Raw genomic sequence first — 27,564 nt, 5'->3', positions numbered from 1 at the left:
TGTATAGTTGGCAGGTAGCCAGTGTTTACTAATTTATATTGTAATGGGCAAGAGGATCAATACATGAAAATCCTTGATTAGCAGCAGATTTTAAGGTCCTGGCTATAGTAACATTGCATTTTGAATGTCTAATCAATATACCTCTTCAACTCGTAGTTCAAAGAATAACAGTTGGAGTTTACCGTTTGACAGAGAATACAGTAATAAGGTATCGCGATTAAGTCTAAGACCAATGGCGTTACTCGTCGTTACTTAGGAGTTGAGATTTCGCGATGCTAAAGCCTAAAGAAATTCGTAGCTGCTATCTACAGAAATGAGAGAGACTCCTCCACTTAAAGTATACAATGGAGTTGCCAACTAGAGGCTTGTCCTAGTTCTTCTGATATGAGGGAGGAACAACTATATAGCATAATTGTATTTTTGATGCGTTCACAGCTATTTTATTTAAGTAATAGATTCAAATAACTTAGTGTGGTCTTTTATTCTTATTTTTCTTTGTCACCTATTTTATAAAATGGATTCGTTAAGCTTGCGAACTTAAAAATATTAATTATAATAACTTACACCATGCTCAAAAATGTGGAAAGTTATTTTGGTGTCTCCGTTTGGTTGTTCATCATTATAATCTATATCATATCTTAAAAATCTGAATATTTTCTTGCATAAATAATCCCTTTTTAAAATTTAGTCCTTTATCTAGTTTTTATTTCTTTTTTAAAAACTTACTTTTTTTAATATGTTATCTAAATGTTATATGTTCTTATTTTCCTCATTGTAATTCATCTATGTCAAATATAACATTTTTCAATATCATCATATATTTGATTCTTAATTTGTTGTAATAATTAAATATTAGTGGTATATCTTTTTTTTGTATTTATTCTCGAGTTTTTCATTTTTTTCCCCGTTTTTTTTTTAAAATTTTCTTTTGCCTTTTTGGCTATTTAGTCAATACAGCGGCTAAATTGCCTCCTATTAAGTGTTTAGCCTATAGGAATTGGTGGTTTAAAATACAAAAATAGAAGAAATTTGTCAAACTTTTACAAACGACCCAAGATTTATAAACTAGTGACTTTAGATATAACAATATAGGCCATCTTGCGGATTGAATATTAATAAATTATCTCTCTTCTTATTATTTAGAATATTACATCAAAAGATTTAAACCATAAATGTAATATAAATCTATCTTTAAATTACTTTATTATTATCTATAAGTGTTAAGGATAGTCCAGGTTCGGTTAAATGATTTGGAAAAAATTACTCTTCACTTTAATTATTTCCAACTATTTAAATCTGCATAACTCTCTGTATTTAATAATTCTTCACATAAATTAAAATATCATACATACAGATACAATAATTCTTTTTATCTTTTTTTTATTGTATAATTTTTATTATCAATATATCATTTTTTAAATTTACCTGGGCCGGGCCTGAAAATTTTTTTAGAAAAAATATCTGGACCGGTGTAACATGTGAAAGTGATTACCGTGAGATTTCGAATTCTCACACCATCAAAATCTCACGGCTGACACCGTGTGAAAGTGATTTCATGAGATTTTAATTTTTATCGCTTCAAATACATTGGGGGCCATTTAAATCATCAAAATCTCATAGATATTTTTAAAATCTCGCATTATTAATTTATATATACTTTTAAAACGTCAGATTTGAATGAGACTGTCAAATTAGAAATATTTCTATATAATACAATTTAATTTGAAATTCTTTTTCATTATGAAGTAAATTTTTAACAATATATTTTTTATTTTAGAAATATTTTAGCTCAAATTATAATTTATCGCCTTATATATATATTTTTTATAAAAGTTGTAGTTTATAAATGATATTCAATTACATTCTGATATGCAATATATGATAATAATTATATTTTTCCATGATGTTTTTATTAAATTTAAAAATATGTATAAATATTTATATCAATAAAGTTCCTCGTCTATTTTCTTATACCAAATAAAGTTTTATCTAATATTTGTGACCCAATTCAGTACAAAATAATATAGGGATGGATTATCTTTAAAACATTATATTAGGTAAACAAAATAAGCATTACGATTAAGCCATTTAGGCCAAGAATTTATCTTACTGTTTCTTTGCAGTGATTTTTAGAGGGTTGGGTAGAAAAGGCGGTTTGCCTCTAGTAAATTTTCTGTCATATATGAGCTTTGTCTAAATTAATGTCTATCGAGAAGATGTACTTTGTATAAGAAATATCATGGGATCAGAGTATTTGGTTATTTTATAAATTTCATGTTGTGTAAATTAGCATGTTAGTAAGGATCTCTTCCCTACCTAAATATTGCTAAACTTTAATTATGATATTGATTGGAGCCTCCTATCAATAATCTGAACTAGAGGTCTGGATTGGGTGGTTTTTTCGCCCGTACTTTAAAAAAAATATTTTCAACATTGGGCGAGAGGGTTAAAAAATTTGGGAGAATTTGATATTTTTCAGGCGAAATGAGCAGAACAGTAAATCGTTTTTCATAATATTCCATATTATATGTTTAATTAAAAATACATTAAAATAAATAAAGAGCCAAACCAGCCATAAAATAATTTTAAAACAAAATATATATAAAAAAAATTATAAGTGAGAGCGAGGGCAGGTTAAATAAATCTTTTCGCTAATAACCCGCCCATTACAGACCTCTAATCTGCATATCTTATCGCACACTATTTGGTATGATATGCAGACTAAAAATATAAATTTAAAACTATAGAGAGGCGGCGACTATTTAGATAAGATAGATAAAAAAAACAATTTAAATAAAAAATGTACGCTACATGGATTTAAACCCGCATTTTGAGGATAGATAATGTAAGTCTTACTAACTAGACTACCCACCACACCTTGTAATGCTTAATTTTATTTGTTATATATAATCTACTTTTTAATTAAATTTATATATATCAAAAAGAGAAATTTTATTATATTGTAAACTTTAATGATGTTAAAATAAAGATTAGCTCTTGAAATGAAACAATATATATTTTACAAAGCATTACTAAAATATTATTTTAAAACATAGATTATAATTAAATAGTTAGGTGTGATACCATTATTGTCTCTATATTATATTTTATATCCTTAACTATAATGATGGTCCTTGATTTTACAGCTCCCATTATTTAACTTAATGATCTTAAAAAAATAAAGATGAGTTCTTAAAATGAAACGATATATATCTTACAAAGCATTATTAAAATATAATTCTAAAACATAGATTATAATTTAACAGTTAGGTTTTATACCATTATTGTCTCTATATTAAATTATCATTTAAATTCATGTCATGAAAATTTTTGCTTTAGATTTATCGCTTCAAAAACATTGGGGGCCATTATCATCAAAATCTCACAACCCATCCGTGTGAAAGTGATTGCGTGAGATTTCGAAATCTCACAGATCACTTTCACACGTTACACCGGGCCGAAAAAATTTTAAAAAAGAATCCGAGCCGGACCTTACAAATGGAATCTCTGCAGGTCTCTGCTATATATAAATCTATTTTGTTATTAAATTAATTCTTATCCATCAACAAAGAATAGGATGTCGCTTCAATTAATTAAAATATAATTTTTTTTCATATATATACATACTTTTTCTTTCTTTAAATAATCATTTTATATATTTTAAAATAGGATATACACTAAATAATTAAAAATTTATGAATTAAAAAACAAATACACAAATATTAAAATTAATTTTAAAAAAAATTATATGTATAAAAATGTATTAAAAAAGGGTACATATCACCCTAGAGAAGAGGGAAAGCTTAAAAAATGTAAAATCTTCTTTGGGGTCCCCTGAGATCTGTCTCATTTTTATTCCTGTGATTTTAATGATTGAGCGCATCACTTTCAAACATGCCTAGGATATTGGTAACGATTGGTATGAACAAGGTGTTAGTGTAACTAGCATATTTGTTTTTTTAGGATTTCAGTCTTTTCTATGAGAGAAAAGGAGAGGTTGGACTTTGCTGCGAAATCGACACAGGTGTAGTCCCAAGCGAGAGGGAGACCATTAGTCCAGGGAATGAGAAATATCCCATCGAGGCATATGGCGTTTCCGTTTAAGAGACCCACTGGTTCGAGGGTGGATGGAATATTAACTTTTTTGAGGGTAGCTAGTATAATGTTGTTGATAGATTTATGACGCGGTTGTCATCCATGGGAGAATTTGCAGTGCAAGGGATGGTAAACTTTCGATTCAATGGGATGGCCACGAAATTACAGCATTCCAGCCAAAGCGGACTATGGAATGCGTAGCCGTTCTAGTCAAGAGGAGGCCAAAATTGGAACTGGGGATGGCTTCCAACCATTCATAACCTAAGTTTGCATATAATACTAAATTATTGGGAGTGTCCTCAAAGGGCCTGTTCGAAATAAGGTATTTAACTGAACGGGCGATCATAGGAGCCACTTTTTGAATGTTGTAGGCAGGACGACAAAGGGTGGATGGGCAATCGCTGTCCAAAAGGTAAGGGCGTGAGAAAGGTCAGTATCTAAAGAAGTGGATCCATTATGATAATAGATTGAGCAGCCAGACAAGAAGATATAAAGGCTGAGAGGAATAATTATATCGGGGATCGGATACCAATACCACCAGACTTGCAGGGAAGTGTGGTCTGAAGCCGGGATGAATTTGAAAATTTAAATTTAATATATTTTCAAGGAGGCCCTTGATTAGAGTTTCATAGGAAACGAGCAAGTCACTGCATTTGAAGATAGGAGAGGATTTCAAGGCGTAGAGGATTTTAGGTATATTAAAATAATCTTTTATTAAAAAAATGATTGATGGGCGGTGGGGTAATTAAATAATGTGTTTAATTTTGATAAATTGCTAAGGGATTTGTTTAAAAAAGTTATGGCCTTTTCACTCCCTATAGGTGATCCAAGATGTGTCATCTCATCTCTATTGATGACGTGTGGCATGTCTGAAGGAATGGATGTAGGATTTAGAAAGCAAATCTCATATTTAAGGAGACTGAGTGATAGTCCTGTAATATGAGAGAGATTCTCGATAATGTGGGGGGGGGCATGATTGTGGAAAGGTTACCTTAGACAATGTCATCATCTAAATAATTTATTAATATTAATAAAGTAAATAATATATAAATTGACCATCACTAAATTAATTATTTCGATCAAACTTATAATAAAACAATCGCTCAAAAAACAATTATAAAAATAAATAGTTAAATAACGATAATAACTCTGAAATACAAACAAATGAATTCCCAATATTAAGGAAATAAAATATAATATTTCTACAATTTTATTTTAATATGATACTAATTGAATATTTAACCTTGTTCTAACGAAATATATTCTCATTTGAAAAGCTTTTAAGTTTTAAAAGTACTTGTTTATTTTTATATATTTTTCCGTAATTAGAATATCATCATTATTCAAATAACATTTTAGGTATATTATTTTATATGTTTCAATTTATTATATTATATTTTTTTTTTATTATATATTTTTTTATATATAAGTAGTCAATGCCGTAGCGACAGGTATGGTTTTGGGGGTTGGTCTCTTCCCAGAGCAAATAAATGCAGATTAAACGTTCAAAAGCTTCAAATATTATTTTACATTCGAATAAATACCTCAATAAAATAAAATTTTAATATTAAGTTTTTTAAATATGAATAAAAGTTTTCTGATGTTTATATTTCTGGAAAGATATCGTTAATAAAATTTACATAAATTATTTAATATTATTATAATACCAAAAAAATGAAAATTAAGAATAGCGGCTGGCTTTCTTAAAACACTTGAGGCTATGGTTGGAGACTAATTGTAATTATATGCATTCATTTACTAAACTCCATTTATTATTAATCGCTTGAATAAATTATATATATTAATGTAGATATCTTGAACAAAATTTTAAATGTTTTTGAATGACAAATGGCTTTTTATATATTTGATTACGCTGAGGCAATCATATTCCAGGTCAACTTTAATAAATTTAAGTTTGAATGATAAACTAAATATAATTTAAACTTAAGCTTATCATCATACATGTTTGCCTTAGAATCAATAATGATCTTTAATTTTTTTAATTAAAATTTAGTCATCGCTGTTTAGGAATTATCTGTCAACAGACACCAATAATATTTTATGAACTTGTATAAAAAATTACTTTTTTTAGTGACTAATATGATGATCTAAGCTAGGGCTGAGCCGATTCACCTATTTTTCACCTATTCAATCCGATATTTGTTCAAAGCCGATCTGATACCGATCCGATATTTATATTGATTTTTCACCACCCCCTTTGAACCCAGCGTCTACATGACAGTATATTTACTGGATGCAAACCCCCCTCAAAAATATATATCTACCCCCCTATATCCATAGATAATTTAAAAATGTAATGAAAATTTTTCTAGATTATTATAGCCTACCCCCCAAAATGCCTACCACCTACCCCTTATCCCTTTATATATATTAGGATGCAAACTGTTCCTACCCCCCCCCCCCCCACCCCCGCTCATGTAGACGCTGTTTGAACCAAATGTAATTAAGATATCAATATTTTTTATATACAGATATTCGTAGTATTAAATAAATTTTTCATTATTCCTCCCCTTGAAATTAGAATTCCTCAGATAACACCCTTTGCAAAATTATCTTTGTCTTTTGTAAAATATTTGTATAATCTAGATACCATATTTAAAAAATATCTTTTATTTAAAGTAAATAATAAAATTAGCGTTATTATTTAAAAGATTTAAAATAAATAGAACTTTGGGTGTTTCTTCTATTTTTATAAAATTAACTTTTAAAATACTATAAATTTATTCAAAAAAATAAATAAAATTTAAGGGGTGTTGAGAATCTGTATTGTTTAAAAAAAATATTTAGAAAATATTATTAATGTAAAATAAATAAACATAAAATAACAAAAAAAAGAAAAGTAAAGATATCGGATCGGATGCAGGTATCGGCCCGATCCGAAATTTTTGGAAAATGCTAAATATCGGTGCCCTAATCTAAGCACTATCCCTCCATTTCAGCCTCCCAGAAATTTTATTGACGCATAAAGTGATTTAAACTTATATTAAAATTTCTACAATAATCTAAGAAGATTTTTTCTCAGCCAAAGCTAAGCCTAAGCCGATTTTTTTTTGATTAATATTAAGCCTAAGCCGATTTATTTTGGCTAAATCTGTGCCTATTTATTTTGTCTAATGGTTAAGGTATATCTATTTTTAATTGTCTAAGGTAGAGATTATGTTGATTTTGATTGGCTAACGTTTTAACTTACTATTTTATAATAATTTAATTCAGAATTAACAACTGTCATATTTGTTATTTTAAAACGTTTCCAATGTTTTTAATGAAATTAAGTAAAAATGAATCAAATGTATTTTAGTGAAAATAGATTATAATAAATATTTTAGTTAAAATTGAATAATAATATATTACAGATTGGTTACAATTGTCATATTCGACATTTTAAAACTTTCATAGCCAAAATAAATTGGCTCAAACTTAGCTAGGTTTGACTTCAGCCAAAAAAATTTAATATTAACCAAACTACTAATAAATCTTATAATAATACTAGACACCTTTCTTATACCTGTACAAATCAAAAATTATGTTCCTAATTTGATTCTGCGTGAAAGTTATTTGAAAATAACCTTGAGCCACTGTAATTTTTAATTATGTATATATAATAGAGAGATATCAATGCGATTCTAAAGGAACTCATAAAAGAAATGGATAAAGGGCAGGTTAAGATTAGATAAATATAAATAAAAAATAGGCACATTTTAATTGAATTAGAAAAAATATTTATCACCTAAGAAAATGTATTAATAGATTTATATCATCAACATTTATAAATTATTTTATTTTTATCAATAGCAAACATAATTTGTAATATGGATAGATATTTAAGAAAAATATTATAATCTCATTTCATATTTATTGTAATAAAATAATATCTTTATTGTAAAATTAGTGGGAATTATAAAAGTACCTATATATTTGATATATTCCTAGAACCAAGGAAATCTTTTACCTGTTTTTCTGATAATTAAAATAAGTCATTATTATTATGCAATAGTTAAAAAGTATATTAATTTTATAATATAGTAAAAATTATTTAATTTTGTGTAATTTAATATATAAAGAAAAATAGGAATAAATATGGTTTTAAGATAAACTCAGCCAAGGCCTGTCAAAAAAACTTAAGGCCCGTTAATGGAGGTATGAGGGCGAAGCCCGTAGGTGTTTATTAGTGTCGACATCCCCTAAGAACTGCTAGTAGCGAAGAATTGAAGATTAAAATATCATGCAATAGCTTTAATACAAATTAACTATGTCTTAAATAACTTTTTTGCTTAAACTTGCATATATTAATCAAACATAACCAATTATTTAATTTCAATAACTTGTTTGTAAAAAAATTATTTAAAATTACTATCCATTTTCTTCAAAAATTATAACATACAAAATTTGACTAAATATTGAATAAACATAATTAATAAAAAATATCAAGTTTGATATAAACATATGTACTATCACTTATCTTAAAGGTAAATTATGACATCTCATCTTCGTGAAACGTAATTTTTTAAATTTTTATTAACATAAAAATTTTTATGCTCAAGGTCAGGTTGATGCACACGGACTAAACCGGATATAATCTTCAAATAAAAGAAAGGACTAGACCGTGGTCCTAAATAAGATAGGTCTAGACCTTGATCCTAAATAAAAAAGGCCTGTTTAATTTTTTGTTTTTTTTATAAATGTTTTCGATTTTCCTAATTTAATTCTTGTTTAAATACTGTATGAATTGATCGGAAATATAATCTGCTGTATTAGCAGATAAAAAAAATGAATAGAGATTACAGAAGGTTATTGGATATTATTCAAAAATTATTTAAAATCCGTTCGATGGCCAATACTGTTATTAATGGTTATTTTGAAAATTTGGAATTGGTGTTGAAAGTAAGAAAAATACCTATTACCAGATATTCAAAAAATAATAATTTTATGTGTTATTAGAATAAAAATTATTTGGAAAGTAAAAAAATTTAATATATCCAAAAAATATCAAAGAATATTCTTTTGAAAAAAATTGCTATCCATTGTGAAAATACTTCAAAAAATGAAACGAAATATTTTGCTATTATGTATTATAGTTTAAACGAGCTTTTAGAAAGAAGGAGAAAATGTAATAAGTTATTTGCAAAGAATTATTTCACTGAGTATTCCTTGCAAATTTAAAAGCAATATAGAAGAGCAGATTATAAATCAATTTATTGCGGGAGTTAATTTATTAAGATTAAGATTAGGATTTCGAATTGGTTCTACCAATGAAGAATTTTCATTGAAACAAGTTTTAACTTATGCTCAGTCTATTGAAAGGCCGACGAAGAAATAAAATATGTTAATTCCTATAAAATTTATAAAATAAATAAAAATGAAATCGAGATTTATAATTATAATAAACAAACAAGACAATTTTGTACATTCTTTACACAGGGGCGTCGCTAGCCTTTACAATCTCAGGGGGCTCAACTAAAAAAATTTTATGTGAGGCTTCGCCATCCATATTTCCAATTTGCCGGCCTTCGGCCCGCTTTTACCCGGCCTTCGGCCGGGTTATATATTAATATATTATACTTTTTTAAAATTTGCTAGCTCTAAACTATTATTCAGAATTTCATATTTTGTCATTTATTATATTTTGTATACAAAATAAACTAACATATAAATAATTAAAACAATACAAGACATCTAAAAATAATATTATTTAATACAAAATCTATTTATTACAGTATAAAATATTTTCTATGGTTGATATAAAAAAATTTTGCGTCTAAATAATTACAGGTGATAAAAAAGGTTAATTAATTCATACATATGCCTCAATTGATAATGGTTTTAAAAAACCACATAAGGTTATGAATTCTTAGCAACTTACATTGACAAAAGGTCATGAAACTAATATAACTCTCTGTTACCATTTTAGACAATGTTTTATAGAATGGATTAATAAAAAAAAATTCATAGGCATTACCAAATTAACAATTATTAAAAAAAGAATATAAACGATCAATTCATATCATAAAACTATAAGGTAGTGTAGTTAGAGCTTCCTCTTAATGACATGATGGAAGCTAGATAAGTAATCGAGAAAATTATTGTGAGATATAATTTCTAAAAGATTATCTTCCATTTTTAATGATATATAAACGACCACATACTTGACCTTTATTGCATATCTAAAATATGCAACTATCAGCAGCTTTAGTAATAATCTTAAATTACATTAACCACACAAATAATAGATGCTGGTTAATTTACAGTCATAGCCATGACACTCATGATGGTAACCCATATCAGAATTTATTATGTTAGATAAATTGATGAAACAAAATCACTAAAAATCTTTAGAAGAAATTATGCAAATATATTGCAGGCCTTGAGTTATTTACATCGCAAGGATGACATATTAGAAATGAAACATTTTGTAACTATAAAATATGAACCAGAGTGATATCATGAAAGCAATTAAAATTTTATATATTATTGTCGCACCATCTCTAGTTGGTATATTATATCTTAAAATAATTATAGTTTGTAATAATAGCTTAAATATATTCGTATTAAAAATTTAACTCAAAACTGTTTTTCAAAGAAGAAAAAAATAGCTTACCTAAAAATATGTAAAAAAAAGAGAAGAAAAGATATCTAATTTGTTACATCCATTTTAAATTAAATAATAAGATGTTTAATTATAATAATATAGATGGCGTTAAATAATTGAATGCAAATTGTTACTTATATTTATTATCAAAAGTATTGATTAGTAAAATTTTAAAAATATTAACTGTAATATATTATAATACTGTCAAATACGTCTGCAAAAGTGGCATTTTACCTAATATTTTAAAATAATTATATATTGTCTACTTACTGTTTATAAATAAATCTCTTATACTTATTTGGATTTGAACCTTGAAAATAATTTTAGAAAGAGACATGATAATTAAATTTAAAAATCAATAATATAATATAGCTGATTAGTGATGTTAAAGTCGGCTAATTACAAATAAATTTGTTAATTTTCAATTAATAAATGATTATAATAATTTAATTAGGGTTATATAATAATTTAAATAATAAAAGTCAATTAATCAACTGTTAATGCTAAATTAATATTTTAGTGAGTCATATTAATATATTTTTATCATAGAATTTGATCGCAAGCTGACATAATGAAAATATAATTTATATGTATTAATCTAATCTAATAATTAAATAGTATACATTTAATAAAAATTTAGATAGTCTTATTAATTTTTAAATATTAAAATTAAATCCATATATTACTCAATAGAATTATAAAAGAAATTGTTCAGGGAGCAAATAAAAAATTATTTTTAGTTCAAGAGAATATTAAGGAATCATGAAAAAAAATATTTTGCTTCAGGGGGCTATTCAAATATTTCAGGTAGCTCGAGCCCCTGCTCACCCCCCCCCCCCCTCCTAGCGAAGCAACTATCTATCAAGGATGTAAAATAGATAATTCTTGTAAATTTAAACATAATAACTTTAAAAAAAGTCTTTATTTATCAACTTAATACCTTGTTGATCTTCTGTCTTCCAAATGCTAGGGATTACACACTATATCGATTTAGGTGCGATCCAACAGAAATGTCTCAGCAATTAATTCGGCATATATCTTGAAAATAAACAAGTATATTAGACATTGCTTCTGTAATTTTTTTCCCACTCGTATCCAACACTCGTGATGTCTCGTGAGACTTTCCTTAAACTTACATAATTTTTTGAGGGAAAATTAATCCAAATAGTGCAATGGTAATTAAGCCTTCTATTTTAAACACACCATTATGAGGGCTATTCATCAGTATATATTTATTGATATCCATGGTTCTATGTAGCAGTAACCTCACCACGATGAGAGCTGAGGATCGTATCCCCCTGAAAAATTTTAAGAGCCGCCTCAAAATTTTAATTTTTTTTTATACCACTAAAAAATAAAAATAAGTTATCTAAAGATAATTTTAGATAATGTTAGCAAAAAGAAGAGAAGGTAATTTTCATAATATTCAAAAAAAAATTTTGAGCCCCCTGAGATAGTATATTGACGCTTCATCTCTTAATAATTATAAATTTAATTTTTATTCAGCAAGTTATTTTTAAAACTTTTAATATTTGCAGGATAATTTTATAATCAATAATTCTTAATAACCTTTGTTTTAAATTAGCTTTTTTATAATATAATCAAATTTCATAAAGGTATTTATTTAGTTGAATTTTTTACGCTCCACTTATTATAGTACTGTTGTTAATATATTTGCAATTGCACACATGTTTTAAATTTTATCCGTTATAAAATCATCATTCCATTTGAGCTTTGTTCAAGCAAGTTGTGAAACATAAGTTTTATGAAAAAACACGAATTATATACATGTTAGATTGTATTATTTTATAATTATGCGGACAAAATTGAATCATTCCATATAATCAATACTCATGAAATTCTCATATTTGAACAACCTCTTGGCAATTAATATTATTAAAGTAAATATATTATATTGTTTTTTATATTTCTAATTTATGTTAATATCATCTTTTCATTGAAAAATATTTTAAAATTATTATATATATGTGGCATATAGATTAAGTGGATGTATGCATAAATATGTTAAAAGAGAATATAAATAAAATATTATACCCAATGATATATGTACAGGAGAGAAAATTTGATATTATTAAATAGTAAGTTAACTCCTAACTGGGGAGGAGTTATATTATAGATAAATTTTATTTTTCATTGAATAAAATCCTGGATAAATCTGATTATATCATATTGTTGGCAACACTTGATCTGATACTTTGAAGTTTTTAGTAGAGAATATGCTCAATTTTACTAAAAGTATTTATTAGTTATATAAAGACTTCGGTTAACTATATATAACTTCTTTATTATAATCTTGTAATTATGTCAAAATGATATAAATTATATTTATTGTTTATTTTTAATAATATAACAGTAATCATATTATCAAAGTTATGGTATCATTATAGTAAATTAAAAAAATTAATATTCACTGATAAATAACTACAGATATTATATTTTTTTAAAACATACTACTATTATCAACTTTCCTTTAAATAAATTTGTTATGTATTTACAAGAGAAGCACCAATACTCACACTATTGGTAAGTATTCATCACTTTCAATTATAATTGATGTAGTGATTGATACCAAAGATTAGGGGTGTACCGATACCACTTTTTGGAGGCCAATCCAATCCAATCCGATATTCTCGATATTGAATTGATATTGGCCTATTAACGATCCAATATCATATCTAATTTTGTATTCTCTAAAGATACCAATGGTTTTAATTTTTAATATACTTTTTATTAGTATAACATCTATAATTTAACTCTACCATAACTTATATCATTTGAATATATTATAATGATCAGTTATATTTTATATTCAATTTAATTGCAATTCTAAAAGTATATAAAATATTTTTATTGTTAAATCACTTTTATATAACATTAATCTATATAAATATTAAGTAATAAACAAATATATTATGAAATTTGAAATAAATAATTAAAATAATATTTAAAATTAATATATTGAAGATTTTTTTTTAGAAATACCAACAAATTTATCAAAGGTCAGCCTACAGGCGATAGTAACTGTCAATATCACCAGCTTCACTAAAAAGAGATTCTGAAAAGATTATAGCACACTTTTATAAACAGAGCAAAAAAATAACAATATGGCAGAATGTTAATTAATTAATTATTAAAAAAATATACATAAAAATGGATTTCGAATTTATTTATAAAAATAAATGATTTTAAATATAACTTAAAAAAAATTTTTATAACATTTTATTTTTGTTAAAGACGCCATTTTATATCGGATCGGAAAATTTTATAATATTGGCCGATAACCAATATTTTAAAATGGATGGAATATCGACCCGATCCGATCCGATATAAAATATCGGTACATCCCTACCAAAAATAATAATTAGCCCTTATAAAAAAATAGTCACAAATAATTTACAAGTTAAAAAAAGGATCTCCAAATTTCCAAACAGATGAAAAAGAAAACATTTGAAAGTAAATTATTAGGCTCGATCTTACTATTTATTGAATTTATAATATTTTACCTTTATATAATAACTAGCATAAAACATTATATTAATAATAAAGAAAGCTTTGTTAATTCTTTTTTTATATTTCTTTTTACTTTTTCAAATTTTTACCTAATTAACATTATCTTTGTCATAAAGAAAAGCTATTCCATGTTAAATTAATCACAATTCTCCTGACCCCTTAGGATTTGAATAAGTTATGTGTAACTAAAGCACCATTCAAATTTTAGCATCCTTGCTCTTATATTTTTTATTTCGAGGGTCAAAATATGAATAATGTTACTAAAGATTTATTAAAAACTTCAGATTTATAAATAACGATTCTATATCAAATTAAAGTATGGCTGTGTCCTTATTTACATATTTTTGGTTACTTATTTTGGTTTAGCCCAGGCTTAGCAGCTTTTGAACTAAGTCACCCATTTTGGTTTCTTAGCTTTCGGTGGCTTTATTCTTTAATTTCCTCTATTTTTTTGATTTATTTTTAAATTTTTTCTTTTATAGTTTAAAATAATTTTTTGATTTTTTGATTTGAAAAAACATTTTTTTAAAATTATTTTTCTATTCCTTAATATAATGTATTTTCTTTATTTGGAAATTCCTAAAAACTAAAATGCCTTTTACTTTTTAGGCTATTTAATCGAATCTAGATAGCTAGCTAAACAGCTTGTTTTGAGTCGATCCCAAGACGTGACCTATCTATTATTTAATCTTGCCACTTCATTTTAATCCTCATTTTGTCCTCGTAAGAAATAATATGTTTCTCCGATTTCTATAAAACTTTAAGCAATTGTCACTAAGACTGTATAAAGTTTCTATTTCTATGGAAAATCAATAAAAACACCCAAAAAAACATGGATATTTTTTTTTATTCAATAGAATTATATAATTATTAATGAATCTGCACTACAACCCACATATTTATCCAAAATTTTAAATTTTAGAAAAAAATTATGATCTACGATGAGATGATTTGAAATATTTTATATATATATATAATACAATTTATGTAATTTAGCTGTTTTTAAATATTTCCAACCAATAAAAATTAAAATTATTCATAAATTGCGTTCTTTATTATAATGAAAAATATTAAAATATTTTCACTAATATTTAGAACAATTAATTGCCATATTATGCCAAAAAAAATATTTGTTTTTTTAGTGTTTTTGTTAATTTTACCATGGAGGAAAAGCTGGTCATCCATTATTTTTTATTCAGAGTTGGTCTTAGTGATATTTGCTTAAAATTTTATCACAATTATAGAATTTTTTTACAAGGATTTTAAACTATGGCGTGGGGTTAAATGCATCAAAAATAAAAATAATAAAATTTATAAACTTTATTTCGGTATTAGAAAATTATTGCCTATAATTCCATAGTTTTTTTTTGGAAAAAATTTTGATTGAAGGACAATCAATAAGCCTAAAATTAGATAATATTTCTTATTTTGACCCCTTTAGCTACGTATACATTAGTTTATATATATACAAAATTTCATTCAAACCTCAAGGGGATCCTACGAAATAATATAATATATTTTTTATCGATTTGACATGAAGCTCTGAATACTCGTAAAATAAGATAAATTACTACTACAAGCTTTTAAAAATTCATAAGTATTTATCTTAAATTAAAAATCGAAATTCTTTTTTTTTGTGGAAATAGAAGACTGAGAGAAGGTAGAAAAACATATTAGTTTTTTTGGATAATTTTTTTAAAAAAACTAGGTGCCCGAATAGTGTTTTTTAAACGACTCGATTTTTGGGCAAAAAACTATTTGCCCAATATTTTAGGCAAGAAAATATTATTTGCAAGCCTTTGGATTTTACTCATAAATGGTAGAAAGGTTTGAAACATTTATTAAACAAAAATATCGGGGTATGCTTTATTTATTTATTTTTTGTCTAAAATCGTAAAATTAAAATAGGACATCTCTTAAAATTAAATAAAATTATGTTAAATCCGGCCCTTTTGAGATTGCGAAAAATTACCAAATGCTAGTTTGGTAAGAAAAATGGGAAAATAAAATTTATCGGGGATAATTTTTTTTTGTTATGTTTATTGCTATCGATTAGATTCCCACCTAATGGTTGACTATATTGGTTCCCTCTTTGTTTGACTTGAAAATATTACTTATTTATTCCCGAAAAATATTCTAAATTAATATCGATGTTAGAGAAAGTTATATACTTATATTTTCAATTTGAGTTTTTTAACAATAGATCGCTAAAAAAAAATGGAGGATATCTCTTAAATATGAAAAAGAAGAAAATCCATTGAAATATACAGTATAATACCCACTTCAATATTAATTTTTTAGAGATTTTAAAGGATACATAAAAAATAATAATCAATTTATTTAGCCATTTATTTAAACAATTTAGGACTTTTTGTAAAAGGATGGATTGTCAGAACCTGGCATTAAGCATTAGAGGTTGGCTTGGTCCTAAAGCCTGTCCCGCTGGCTGGATAAATTGGGCAAAGCATTTTATCGGTCGGTATCAACGTGGATATAAAGTAAAATTAATGTGGGGTGGGGGTGGTAGGTAGGGTAGCTTTTGGTGTATGTTGTGGACAATACATCAATGTAAGATTTTCAGTTTAGATCAATAGGTTTAACCTGGCAATGTAGTTTTCCCTTGAATCTGTATGATATGCTATTTAGTGCGATAAATCGGCAAATCAGCTTAGACGCTTAAAAAATTTAAAAATGTTGTTTAGGATAGGAGTCTATAAGCCCAAGTGGAAACGAGTAATTGAAGGAAATAAAAGAAAGAAAGAAAGAAAGAAAACCCCATTTATTCAGTTTAAATTGTGTATTTTTATTTTATGATATTATTATTCCATATATTGACATAATTTTTTAAACTCAACTTTTAAAATTTTTATTTAGTCAATTAATTCTATTCATTTCATGCGAATTGAACTTATATAAATTGTATATTATTATCAAATAATATATACATAATTATAGTATAGCTAAACATAATAGCTAGTAGATAATACAATAAAACAATAATATAATAATAATAAGAAATAAGTATTTTTAAGAAAAACTTAAACTTGCACAAAACTTTATTATTATGACAAATTAAAAATTTAACGTATAATGATTTAAAAAAAAATTTTTTTTTAAATAAAAAATTATACTATAATGTCCGTAAGGGTTTAGCCAATCATCGGCTTTTAACGAGTAAAAAATGTGTTGTCATTGGCTGAAATCATAAACCTGACCCCGTGAATATTTTGATAATAGCTCAACTAAAGGAAATTTTTTTTTAATTGGATGAGATATATATTGAAACTTAAACAAGAATCTTGAAGTATAAAGAAGTTGGATTAAAGTTTATAGAGATATGGGTTAATGTTTAATTAAAGATACGAGAGATATGGGATTAGGAGTAAAGATTTATTATTTGGTTTTAGTAATATTTAATCAGTTTTATTATGTAACCTGTCAAATCTGACAGATCACGTGATCATAAACAGAACAGAAATTAAAATAAATTAGCTGATGTAACGGCATTTCTCCTGAGTTGAACCATCTGAGAAAATCAGGCCTTTTAACATAAAAACGCGCGCTATAAATATAAAAGATTTAAATATTAGAAATGCTAGAATCCCAGTTCAAGAATAATGCTACATTTGCGGTAAGCGCGATTTGCACAAGCGATGCAAAATTAATCGCTAGCAAAATCACAGCTGATATGTCAAAGCTAGAATACTTTTTGAAATGCACTTAATCCTCCAAAAAAGGTTTTTTATTATGATTGGAATCTTCGGTAGCCTCATCAAATATATCTTAGAATTTATATTCCAAATTTCATATATTTTGGTGGAGTAGTTTTTTTAGATAAGCATTTTATGACTAATTTAGGGTTTGCGAGACTCCACCAGGGTAAATACGTAATTTATAATTTTTGCAGATTCTGAAAGTAAATATAATAAAATTATTTAAAGTGTAATATGAATATCATTATATATATATATATTTGAGTTTAATATGAAAAAATGACATTATCATCATATTCATATCCAAAGAAAGAAAAGGATGCCAATTTTTTTCACCGGAGAATTGAAGGGTTAAACAACAATTTTTTTACTCACTTATAAATTTAGCATGCTCAACTAACCAATTAGGATATTTCGTTTTTAAGATATAAATAAGATAATAGTAAATAAGAAAAGAATAACCGCACGATAAACGAATGAAGATTTTCCTTTTTTTCATTGGAATTTTCCTTGAATGAATAAAACGGGGAAACTTTTTTTTCTTCTTTATAATATATAACTATAATAATATCACACCTAAAATTCATTCCAGAATTTTTAAATTTTTATTTGTCGGCTTAAAAAAATATTAAATTTCTTCTAGTCGTATCTTTGATTTTAATTATTACCCCAAAATATAATTGATAGATTGATTTCCGTTTCCGCTCTATAAATTGACAGCTAAAGAGAACATATCTTTGTTTTTATCTGCATTAGGGATGTTAACCCAAATAGTCCAATTTATTTCCGAAGAAGTAGAACTAGGAATTGTTAGTAAAATGCCATATCTCTTTTGGTTGGTAGGCAAGACCAATTCCACTAGCATGTGGCTGCAATCTGATTGTTTCTTATGAAAGCTATTTGCTTTGCACATAATTTGCTATTAAGAATGCTGCTTTTACTTCTGAAATTTTATGATATCACATGAAATATTTTGATCATCGCTTTGTAAAATGCCTAATTCTTGTATTATATCACATCATTTAATTCACTACTAGTAAGATGCTTCCTTTGATATTGAGCACCCAATAAATAGGAGCATTGTGATTACATAATCATTTTTTCAAATATTTTTATTTATTTTTTTCTTCCGATTTTAAAAATTGACGGTATATACTCCTCCGGTCTATTGATGAATCTTGCCAACCCTGATTTTAAACATATCCTAGGTATTTTTTGATTACAAGTTTTACTGCATCGGATCCCGGTTTATTATCCTCGATAAGTTAGGTTTTTCTCTTTTATTGTTGGTAGTGACCTTTAGTATGGGTTGATTTTGCATCACATTTACTCCACTTACAGTTCTGATTGATCTAATTATCAACCCTATACCTTTGTTACATTCTCTTCCACCTATACAAATGTTTTGTACAGCCATGGATGGGTTTAAGTAGGGCATTACTCATCCACAAATTTTTTCCCCCTATTCGAATCCAATATTTATTAGAGTTATACAGCCCTAGATTAAAGAAAACCAAAATGATCGAAATTCCAACTCTACCGATCCTATCCCAGCCCACATATTCGATATTCATATAAAACCGACCTGATACTCTACGCCAACCCGTATTTAGCGATTTTTATTTGCCACGTGACTCGTTAAATCATATTTTTAATCCTTCTCGTCGCCAATAAAAATCGGCCCGATCCGATTATTTAATATCGGCTTCGTTTTAATTGAAGCGTCTTGTGTATGCCTTTTTTTTAAAAAAATATAAATAATTATCATATTATGTTTATTTATATATAAATAAATAAAATAATTGCACTGATTAGAAACTAATCGTATGTCGCTAAGATTTTTCGGGGTTCCCAGTGGCGTTTACAATGTTAGGGAAAACGAAAGCTTGAAGCAAGAGATTGATCACAAAGAACCAACTATATTATGCCGCGTATTTTTCTTGGACGATACTCAAGAGATGTTCGAAATCGATGTTAGATTTTTTTTGTTTTTTTATTTAAAAAAAAACTTTCTTCAATTTTATGTTGTTTTTTTTAAATATAAATCTTATCTTTATCGGTAAGCGATTAAATTAGAGGGACAGGTGACATTTATATTCCTAATTAATAACCATGGCTCATATATTATTATAGCCTTACCCTGCATTCACATTTATTGCGAATTGGCGGCGGAGAATACAAAAATACTGAGTATTTGGTATGATTGGCCGCGAATTCGCGCTAACTAGGAATCAGGGGCTAATCATTCGAGCGTTAAATTAATCCTAAACAAACCAAAAAGAGGCTCCACTTGCCTCCCTTCACTTTACCCTATTTATCATCTTTTTAAAAATTGATTTAACTTCCTTCCTGCCCGACACAGGGGGTTGGAAATAATCACAATTATCAGACATTTTTAAGAAGGAAATAAATTATTATTTAATAGATGTATGCGGAAGGATATTATTTTATAGTTATGATGGAATCAAGTCCCGTCATTTTTTTTACCCCTCAAACTAGTGAAAGACGACGTTTCACGGCCCAAAATTATTTTTTTCAAAAAATGTTGAATCGATTTATTTTATAATTCAGGTCACGTGTAACGGGCTTAACCTATCACGGGTGACGTTCACTAGGGAACGAACGTGATACGGAAAGTTCCTTTGCCTAGCAATATTTTTCGAACTTATAACTTAGGACTGCTCAGCATTTAAAAAAAAGGATTGAGATAACCTTTATCTTGAAGAACTCGAATCACAATAATGTGAGTTGCTAGCCCGATTTATTTTAAATGATTGACATATTTGTGCCTGATGACGTTTGCCTTTTTTTATTTCACGATTTATAAGCTATAAATTTTTTTTTGCCATTCGGCAGATAGAATCTATAGCTCAAAAAAACATATTTGGGGTCCATTTTTAGGGACAGAAAAATTGTTTTTTCTGGTGGAGAGGAACGAATCCCTTTTCAGCTACAGGGCTGCGGAAACTTTAATAATTTATATTTATACAAAAATTCCAGACTAAAGCCAAAGGCCAATTTTTGCTCGACAAAGTGACCGAACATTTGGAACTCGTGGAGAAGGGATACTTCGGATTGGAGTTTCTAGATTCCTTCATAGGATCTCAGGAATGGGTATATATAAAATAATTTATTCACCCCCCCCCCCCCTCCACCCTCCCCCCCCACCCCCCCGCATAAATTATTTTATAATATTTAATTAATTTTTTAGCCTCTACGTCCATATTTTATTATTATTATTTTATTTCTAACACCTAATGCATTTAAGGTACAGCTATCCTAACTCGATTATTATTTTTCAAAACTCCTATTTTTTTTTATAAAACAAAAGTTAACCGGAAACTAAATCAAATATTATTAAGATTGGTTATCGAAACCATTAAAAAATTGGAGTCCAATAGAAATTGGGAATACTTTCTTCTTTTTTTACACATTTTCTAACCATGTCCTTTTCTACGATAGAAATGGCGGAATAGGAAATATTTTTTATTGTCACCTAAAATTTAAAATTTAATGAAACGTATTATTTACAGAAATGGTTAGATCCTACAAAATCGGTGCGAAAACAAGCTCAAAACAGTTTGCATTTTAAAAAAATAAATAATAAAAATACTATTACATTCAGTTAAGTACCATGACAGATCAGCTGTTTATATGACTAATTTGTTATGAGGATAAATTATGAGAATAAATGGATGATAAGAAAGTTGCAATATTTAATCAAACATCAAAAAACCTTTTAAATTTCAACCCTTTATGTGCAGAATTTTATAACAAATTTTACCCTAACTAAGAGAGGAAATAAATAAGATTCGTATGATATAACTAAGGTCGGCCAATGAAGGTTGTGTTGTCAAACGGCTCGATTCAGCCATTTTTAAATTAAGATTTTAGCCAAAATAATATTACTCAAGCCTCGAGATTTAAGTTAATAGATGTTAATTACATTTCTACCGACTATAAGAAAAATCTATTATAGGGACCCTGAGCGAACCCCGTTACACCGGAAAGAACCTTTATAATTTTCTGAACCGTTACCGATCGCGCTAACCGAATCTATATATTTTTTTGAACCGGTTCAAAATCCTTTTGTTATATATATGTAGGCGTCAATGTGTTTCCGCCAAATATATTAATTTATACAACTTAAAATCATTTTTTTGAGCGCGTTTTTTTCAAAATTTAAAAAATTTGATTTTACCGGAAATATATTCTATCATGTTTGGAATACCTATCTTTTGATTCGTAGACAATTTTGCTGTTAACATTTGAGTCATTTATAAATTTATATAAAAAAATGGAAAATTTAATACAAATTATATTGCGTTTAAAAGTTCATGGAAAGTTTTTTTTTTGAAATTTATAGGGTAGGTAAGGTTCGGACCGAAACATAAATATCGATCTGGCTGAACCACGATCCTCGAAAAAATAGGAAAGCCAATCAATCCAGTCTTCGTTCTGCTTTTGACAGACGGGACATGACATTTTGCTTGCCTATATGTGTGTCTAAACACATCCATACACTATAAAATAAAAATATTTACCTTTAAAAAAACATTCTTTTAGATCCTTATCCTTACATTTTCTACTTCAAGGTCAAATTCTTCGCGGCCGATCCCGAAAAGTTATACGAAGAATATACGAGGTTAACATTTATAAAAAAAAACATAATCAAAATCTGCACTAAATTAAACGTCCTTCATCTTTTTTTAAACTTTTTTATTTTGTTTGTTTTTTTGCGAAGGAAGGGGAAGAAATAAAAAGAAGGATACTAATGATTATAATGATTTATTTAGTTTTTACTCTCTCTGCTCTGTCTTGCTTAGGATTGTTAAGAAGTCCGATAAGGGTCTATTTTTTTAAAAAAAGGATCCTATTAACATTTTAACCAAAATGGTATATTGAATGAAATTTGGAAAATTAGATTTTCAAAACTTTTCTGACATCTGTGAATAAAATCTCCAGGCTTACGTAATATTAAATCTTAACAGGGTCGTTTAGAAAAATTGACCCGTTTTGGGCTTTAACAAGACTAGCTTGCTTATGAGTGTTAATGTATTTTTGAATTGAATATTATTATTTTTTTCTCAGAACCTATTTAAAACCCACATCCTATGTTCAAAATCAATGTTGTTTTTAAGTTGATTAGAAATCTCTCAATTTTTTTTATTCAATGACTGTTGACCAGTTTTTTTAAAGCTAAATCGTTAACTGCTACGAGAAGGTCCAAGATTTTACATATAATTTCTAATTTACAAAATTAAAAACATACTTTTCCACAGGTACCACTTTTTCTTGCACCTAAAAAGGGATCTACGAATAGGCAAGTTGATAACCAATCACGCCGACCAATATAACGCCATCTTATTGGCTAGCTACGTCGTCCAATGTTAATATATTTTTTTTACTCCTTATTTACCCTTAACATTTCTTAAATATAAAGCAGGGAATTGAAAAAGATACAAATTTTTTTAAAATGTTAAGAATCACAATATACAAAATGGAAAAGAAAAAACAAAAGAAATTGTATCTTTATAATATAATATAAAAAAGGGAAGAGGCTTATAATTATTTTTTTTTCTATGACAAAATTAATAAGGGTCCAATAATATATTCCCTAATTATCTTTATATAACATTTAAAAGCCGAATTGGGCGATTACGATCAAAACGAATTCGTGCAAACGTCCAATCACAATGCCAGTGATTATATAGCAAGAATTGATTTGATACCCGACCAAACGCTCGAAGTCAACGCCAAAATAATGGATTTACACAAGAATCACAAGTCACATCTCCTTTTCTCTTTCTAGTTTTTGATGCTATTGCCATCTTTTTTTCCCGATGATCAATTTTTCTTTTTTTTCTTTCTATAATTTAACCTTAACATACGGTTCGGATCTATTTATCTCCAGAGTCTTACGAAATATACTATTATAATGTTGGTGACAAAAACCTCTCAAGATCTTTTGTGGCTATATTAATAAGAGGGGTATAGTAGAAACCTGCAAAATAGGTTTTTTTTATCGGACTTAGGCCCAGTTGCAATTTTTTTTAGTTAGATCTACAATAAGTCCATCGCGATCATTGGCCAAAATTTTTTTTTTAAAAAAAGCCTATAGAATTATTTCCTAACAACATGCTCTTTCGTCAAAACAGCCTTGAAAAAATTGCGAAAAATAACACGGGCACCATCCAAGTAGGGTGTTGCTAGTTCAAAAGCTGTCTAAGGCTAAACAAAAATAAATAGAACCAGGGTACACCCCATAGAGAAGAACTTCTTATACTCAAAAATATTCTTCTTTTTTTTTATCTTTAAATGCGTTTAAATTTAAATCAGCAGTTACCTTGAAAATTTAATGATGGATGTCCATATATTTTTATTCTAACTATTACAAAAATATGTGAATGAATAGCAAATAGATCCCAATTCCTGATTTTTTAAAAAAAAATTATGATTGTGATATTCAATCAAGCAAAAAAATAGGCAGAATCGTCGGGCTGACTTGCCAGCCCTGCAGGACTCTAGGTTAGAGTGATGGGAATAAACGAGATTATTAATTAATTTTGGGATAGATTTCATCGTTAAAAACGGGGGGTAGGGGTTTGTTTCACATTTTATTTTAACCATTTTTTCAAAAAATTTAATACGTACGTCTAATAAAGGGGCCATACTCCTGCAGATGCGGAATATAATTTCTTGTGTATAGCTAAGACGCTCGAAACATACGGTGTCCAAATGTACGAAGCTTTGGTGAGCGATTTAATTAATTCATTCACTCAATTATTATTTTTTTTATAATTCACAAAATAAATATTAGAATTATAATTGAAAATAAAAATATGAATAAATGATGCCTATGAAACGTGATCTAATTAGATTCAAATTCTAGATGCCCAGATCTTGTTTTATATAAATCGATAATAAAATGCAGTGTTAAATTTAGCATGATTTTTCACAAACATTCTGTATAAAGCCTTTATTTGAGAATTTTTTTTTATAGGTATTATGTACATTAGTGTATTTAAAGATGCACATTTCTGGGGATTGAACTTGCCCCCTAAAAAAATTTTTTAATTATATTTTAAATATATATTTTTTTTCGGCTCCCAAAATAGAATCATGTATATTATAGAAAAAAAGAATTTTCAAAAGCATATCCCATATAAATTAACTATTTTTTATACGTCCAAGGTGGATTCAGTAATTTTTTAAGATATAACTATCCACCACTTTGGATGCAGGGTTAAAATATTTTGTCTTAGCAGGGGTTGTTGGAAAGGTAAGCCTCTTTTTATATTAAGCGCCAAATACCACGATGTCGCTCATGCGATACGTAAATTAACAAATAATGTAAAATTATATGAATGATATCGTTTAGCGATGAATTACGCATCCGTAGGCGAGGCTAAACGAAACGCGTATCTTGTATCGATAAAAAGAATAAATGATTAATTATTGACTTAATCGCAATTTTTTTTATCTATATAAAAAGGATGAAAACAACGTCGCCATTCAATTGGCCGTTTCTTGTGCCGGTGTTTTAGCGTTCCAGAACATAATCAAGATCAATACATTTTCCTGGTAAAAAAATATATTATCATTGATGATTGGCATCAATACTGATGTGTATCGGGTAGTGTTGTTTTTTGAAAACGGCTAACCCAATATTTTGGCCAAAGATATTACGTAAACTTGGAGATATTGCTCATGGATGGGCAGAAAGATTTGGACATCTAATAACGAAATCTAGACGCATTATTTTTTTGACTAAAATATTGAACACTAGATCAGGCCAATACCATCTATGTTTATATAAAAATCTTACAAAACATTAATGGTTAAATATTCCTAAGTTTTCGCATTTGAGAAATTTGAATGCTTGGATGTGGTAATCAAAAATAGAAAGTCAAAAACTATAAATATGTACTTGTTTTTAGTATATAATATATAATACCTGGTACTAGGGTTGTTAAAACGTTTTCGCCTATTTTTTTAAAAAATGGCTAAACCAAAACTACTGTTATATTTTGAATACTTAATATAATTTTACCTTTTAAATTAGTATAAATTTACAATTATCATTTGGAATATCGGTTTTCATTACCTTAAAATGTGGTTATTATTTTAATAGATAGACGATACAATGTTTTAATATGCAAACGCTTAAAATATCCGAATTTTTGAAATGATATTTTACAAAGCTTGATTTTTAGCGTGCTACCTTTTAAACCGTACGCCCTCGAAACGCTAAATCGATCTTGTGGGCCTGAGCCCAAAATAGCTTAATTATATTATATTACAATACATTATTTTACAGGAATTTTATTTAATTATATTATATATAGAGGGGACGTAAAAAGTAAAACAATAAAAGTGACATATAGACCATTTTAATGGTGTAAATAGAATATATAATTTTTAAAAAAAATGCATACAAAGATTAGACCTGGTATTACAAATATTTTTAATAAGAATATTTTATTTTATTCCTTTAGGATTTTTAAAGTCTTCTTTAGAAAAAATTAAAAGTCTCGAATCCACAAACCAACAATTATACTGTGCTCTCAGTATAGATGAAATATTAAGCAAACGGCTACATTGGGACAAAACAAAATTCCATGTTATGTGGATTTAGGCAATGGAATTGCAATGTCGGAATCGCTTCTAATTGCAACAGGAGCATTATTTATAATGGCAACTTGTCTCACTGGGTCTTGGAAGATTCCACTTGAATATTTTCTAGTTTCTAATATTAATTTCCAGTTATTAATAGATTTAATTATGAATTCTCTCCATCATTTTCATCATGTGATACACATCTAGAAGCATATAGACCTTTTCATCTCTATTGATAGGGTGGAGGAAATATGGAACTGAATTTTCCGGATTTGGGCAAACACCAAGTTGTTCACCCATTCTTTTGTTTGCGACCAATCCATCACATATTAAGGCTTTACAGATAACTCGAGTTTCATGTATGTGATGGAGAGCATTCATAACTAAATTGAATTAATATTAGAAACTAGAAATATCAAGTGGAATCTTGCAAGACCCATTGAGGCAAGTTGCCATTATAAATAATGCTTCTGTTGCAATTGGAAGCGATTCCGACCTTGCAATTCCATTTCCTAAATCCACATAACCATGGAATTCTGTTTTACTCAAATGTATTTGCCGTCTGATTGATATTTCTTCTATACTGAGAGCACAGTATAATTGCTGGTTTGCGGATTCTGATTGGAGACTTTTATTTTTTTCTAACAAAGACTTTAAAAATCCTACAGGAATAATATAAAATATTTTTTATTAATGATATTAGTAAAAACAGGCTTAATCTGTGTATATCTGCAGGACAAGCCCTAAGGCTGGCCCGGGTACACAGGCTGGCCCATATTCTAATTTTTTCAAAATACCCGGGTCAGTGTACTGGGTGAGTGTAGGTCCTACTTATTATTTTTATAAACGATTACTTTCTTACGAATATGGAGATTTTAGTGGGTCAAGGTAAATGTTCATTAGATAAATATTATATACTAGCTGATAACCCGTCCAGCTAGTATTATATATTTATCAAATTTATTCGAAATCATTTAGAGGGATAAAACATGCTGCTAT

The 27,564-nt window shown here is 27.5% G+C and overlaps 1 protein-coding gene across 3 annotated transcripts in view; it reads left to right on the top strand.

Annotated features, from left to right (window-relative positions):
* The first annotated feature begins 12,455 nt into the window (after positions 1 to 12,455).
* The window catches only part of LOC135924747 (tyrosine-protein phosphatase non-receptor type 4-like), a 53,654-nt gene continuing 38,545 nt past the window's right edge, over positions 12,456 to 27,564 (top strand). For 2 of the 3 annotated variants that reach the window (XM_065459850.1, XM_065459851.1), the window contains exons 1-9: positions 12,456 to 12,603; positions 19,762 to 19,919; positions 20,947 to 21,060; positions 21,480 to 21,525; positions 22,513 to 22,591; positions 23,229 to 23,335; positions 23,592 to 23,733; positions 24,612 to 24,699; positions 25,442 to 25,530. In XM_065459850.1, coding sequence (XP_065315922.1) covers positions 19,773 to 19,919; positions 20,947 to 21,060; positions 21,480 to 21,525; positions 22,513 to 22,591; positions 23,229 to 23,335; positions 23,592 to 23,733; positions 24,612 to 24,699; positions 25,442 to 25,530 — 812 coding nt within the window. In that variant the 5' untranslated portion in view covers positions 12,456 to 12,603; positions 19,762 to 19,772. Of the gene's footprint in view, positions 12,604 to 19,761; positions 19,920 to 20,946; positions 21,061 to 21,479; positions 21,526 to 22,512; positions 22,592 to 23,228; positions 23,336 to 23,591; positions 23,734 to 24,611; positions 24,700 to 25,441; positions 25,531 to 27,564 lie in introns of those variants that run through there. The other variant, XM_065459852.1, reaches the window with a different exon arrangement.

The sequence above is a fragment of the Gordionus sp. m RMFG-2023 genome, chromosome 2 (assembly GCF_954871325.1).
Source record: "Gordionus sp. m RMFG-2023 chromosome 2, tfGorSpeb1-WG-v2, whole genome shotgun sequence".
Lineage (NCBI taxonomy): Eukaryota > Metazoa > Nematomorpha > Gordioida > Chordodea > Parachordodidae > Gordionus > Gordionus sp. m RMFG-2023.
This window is presented reverse-complemented; position numbering and strand designations above follow the sequence as displayed.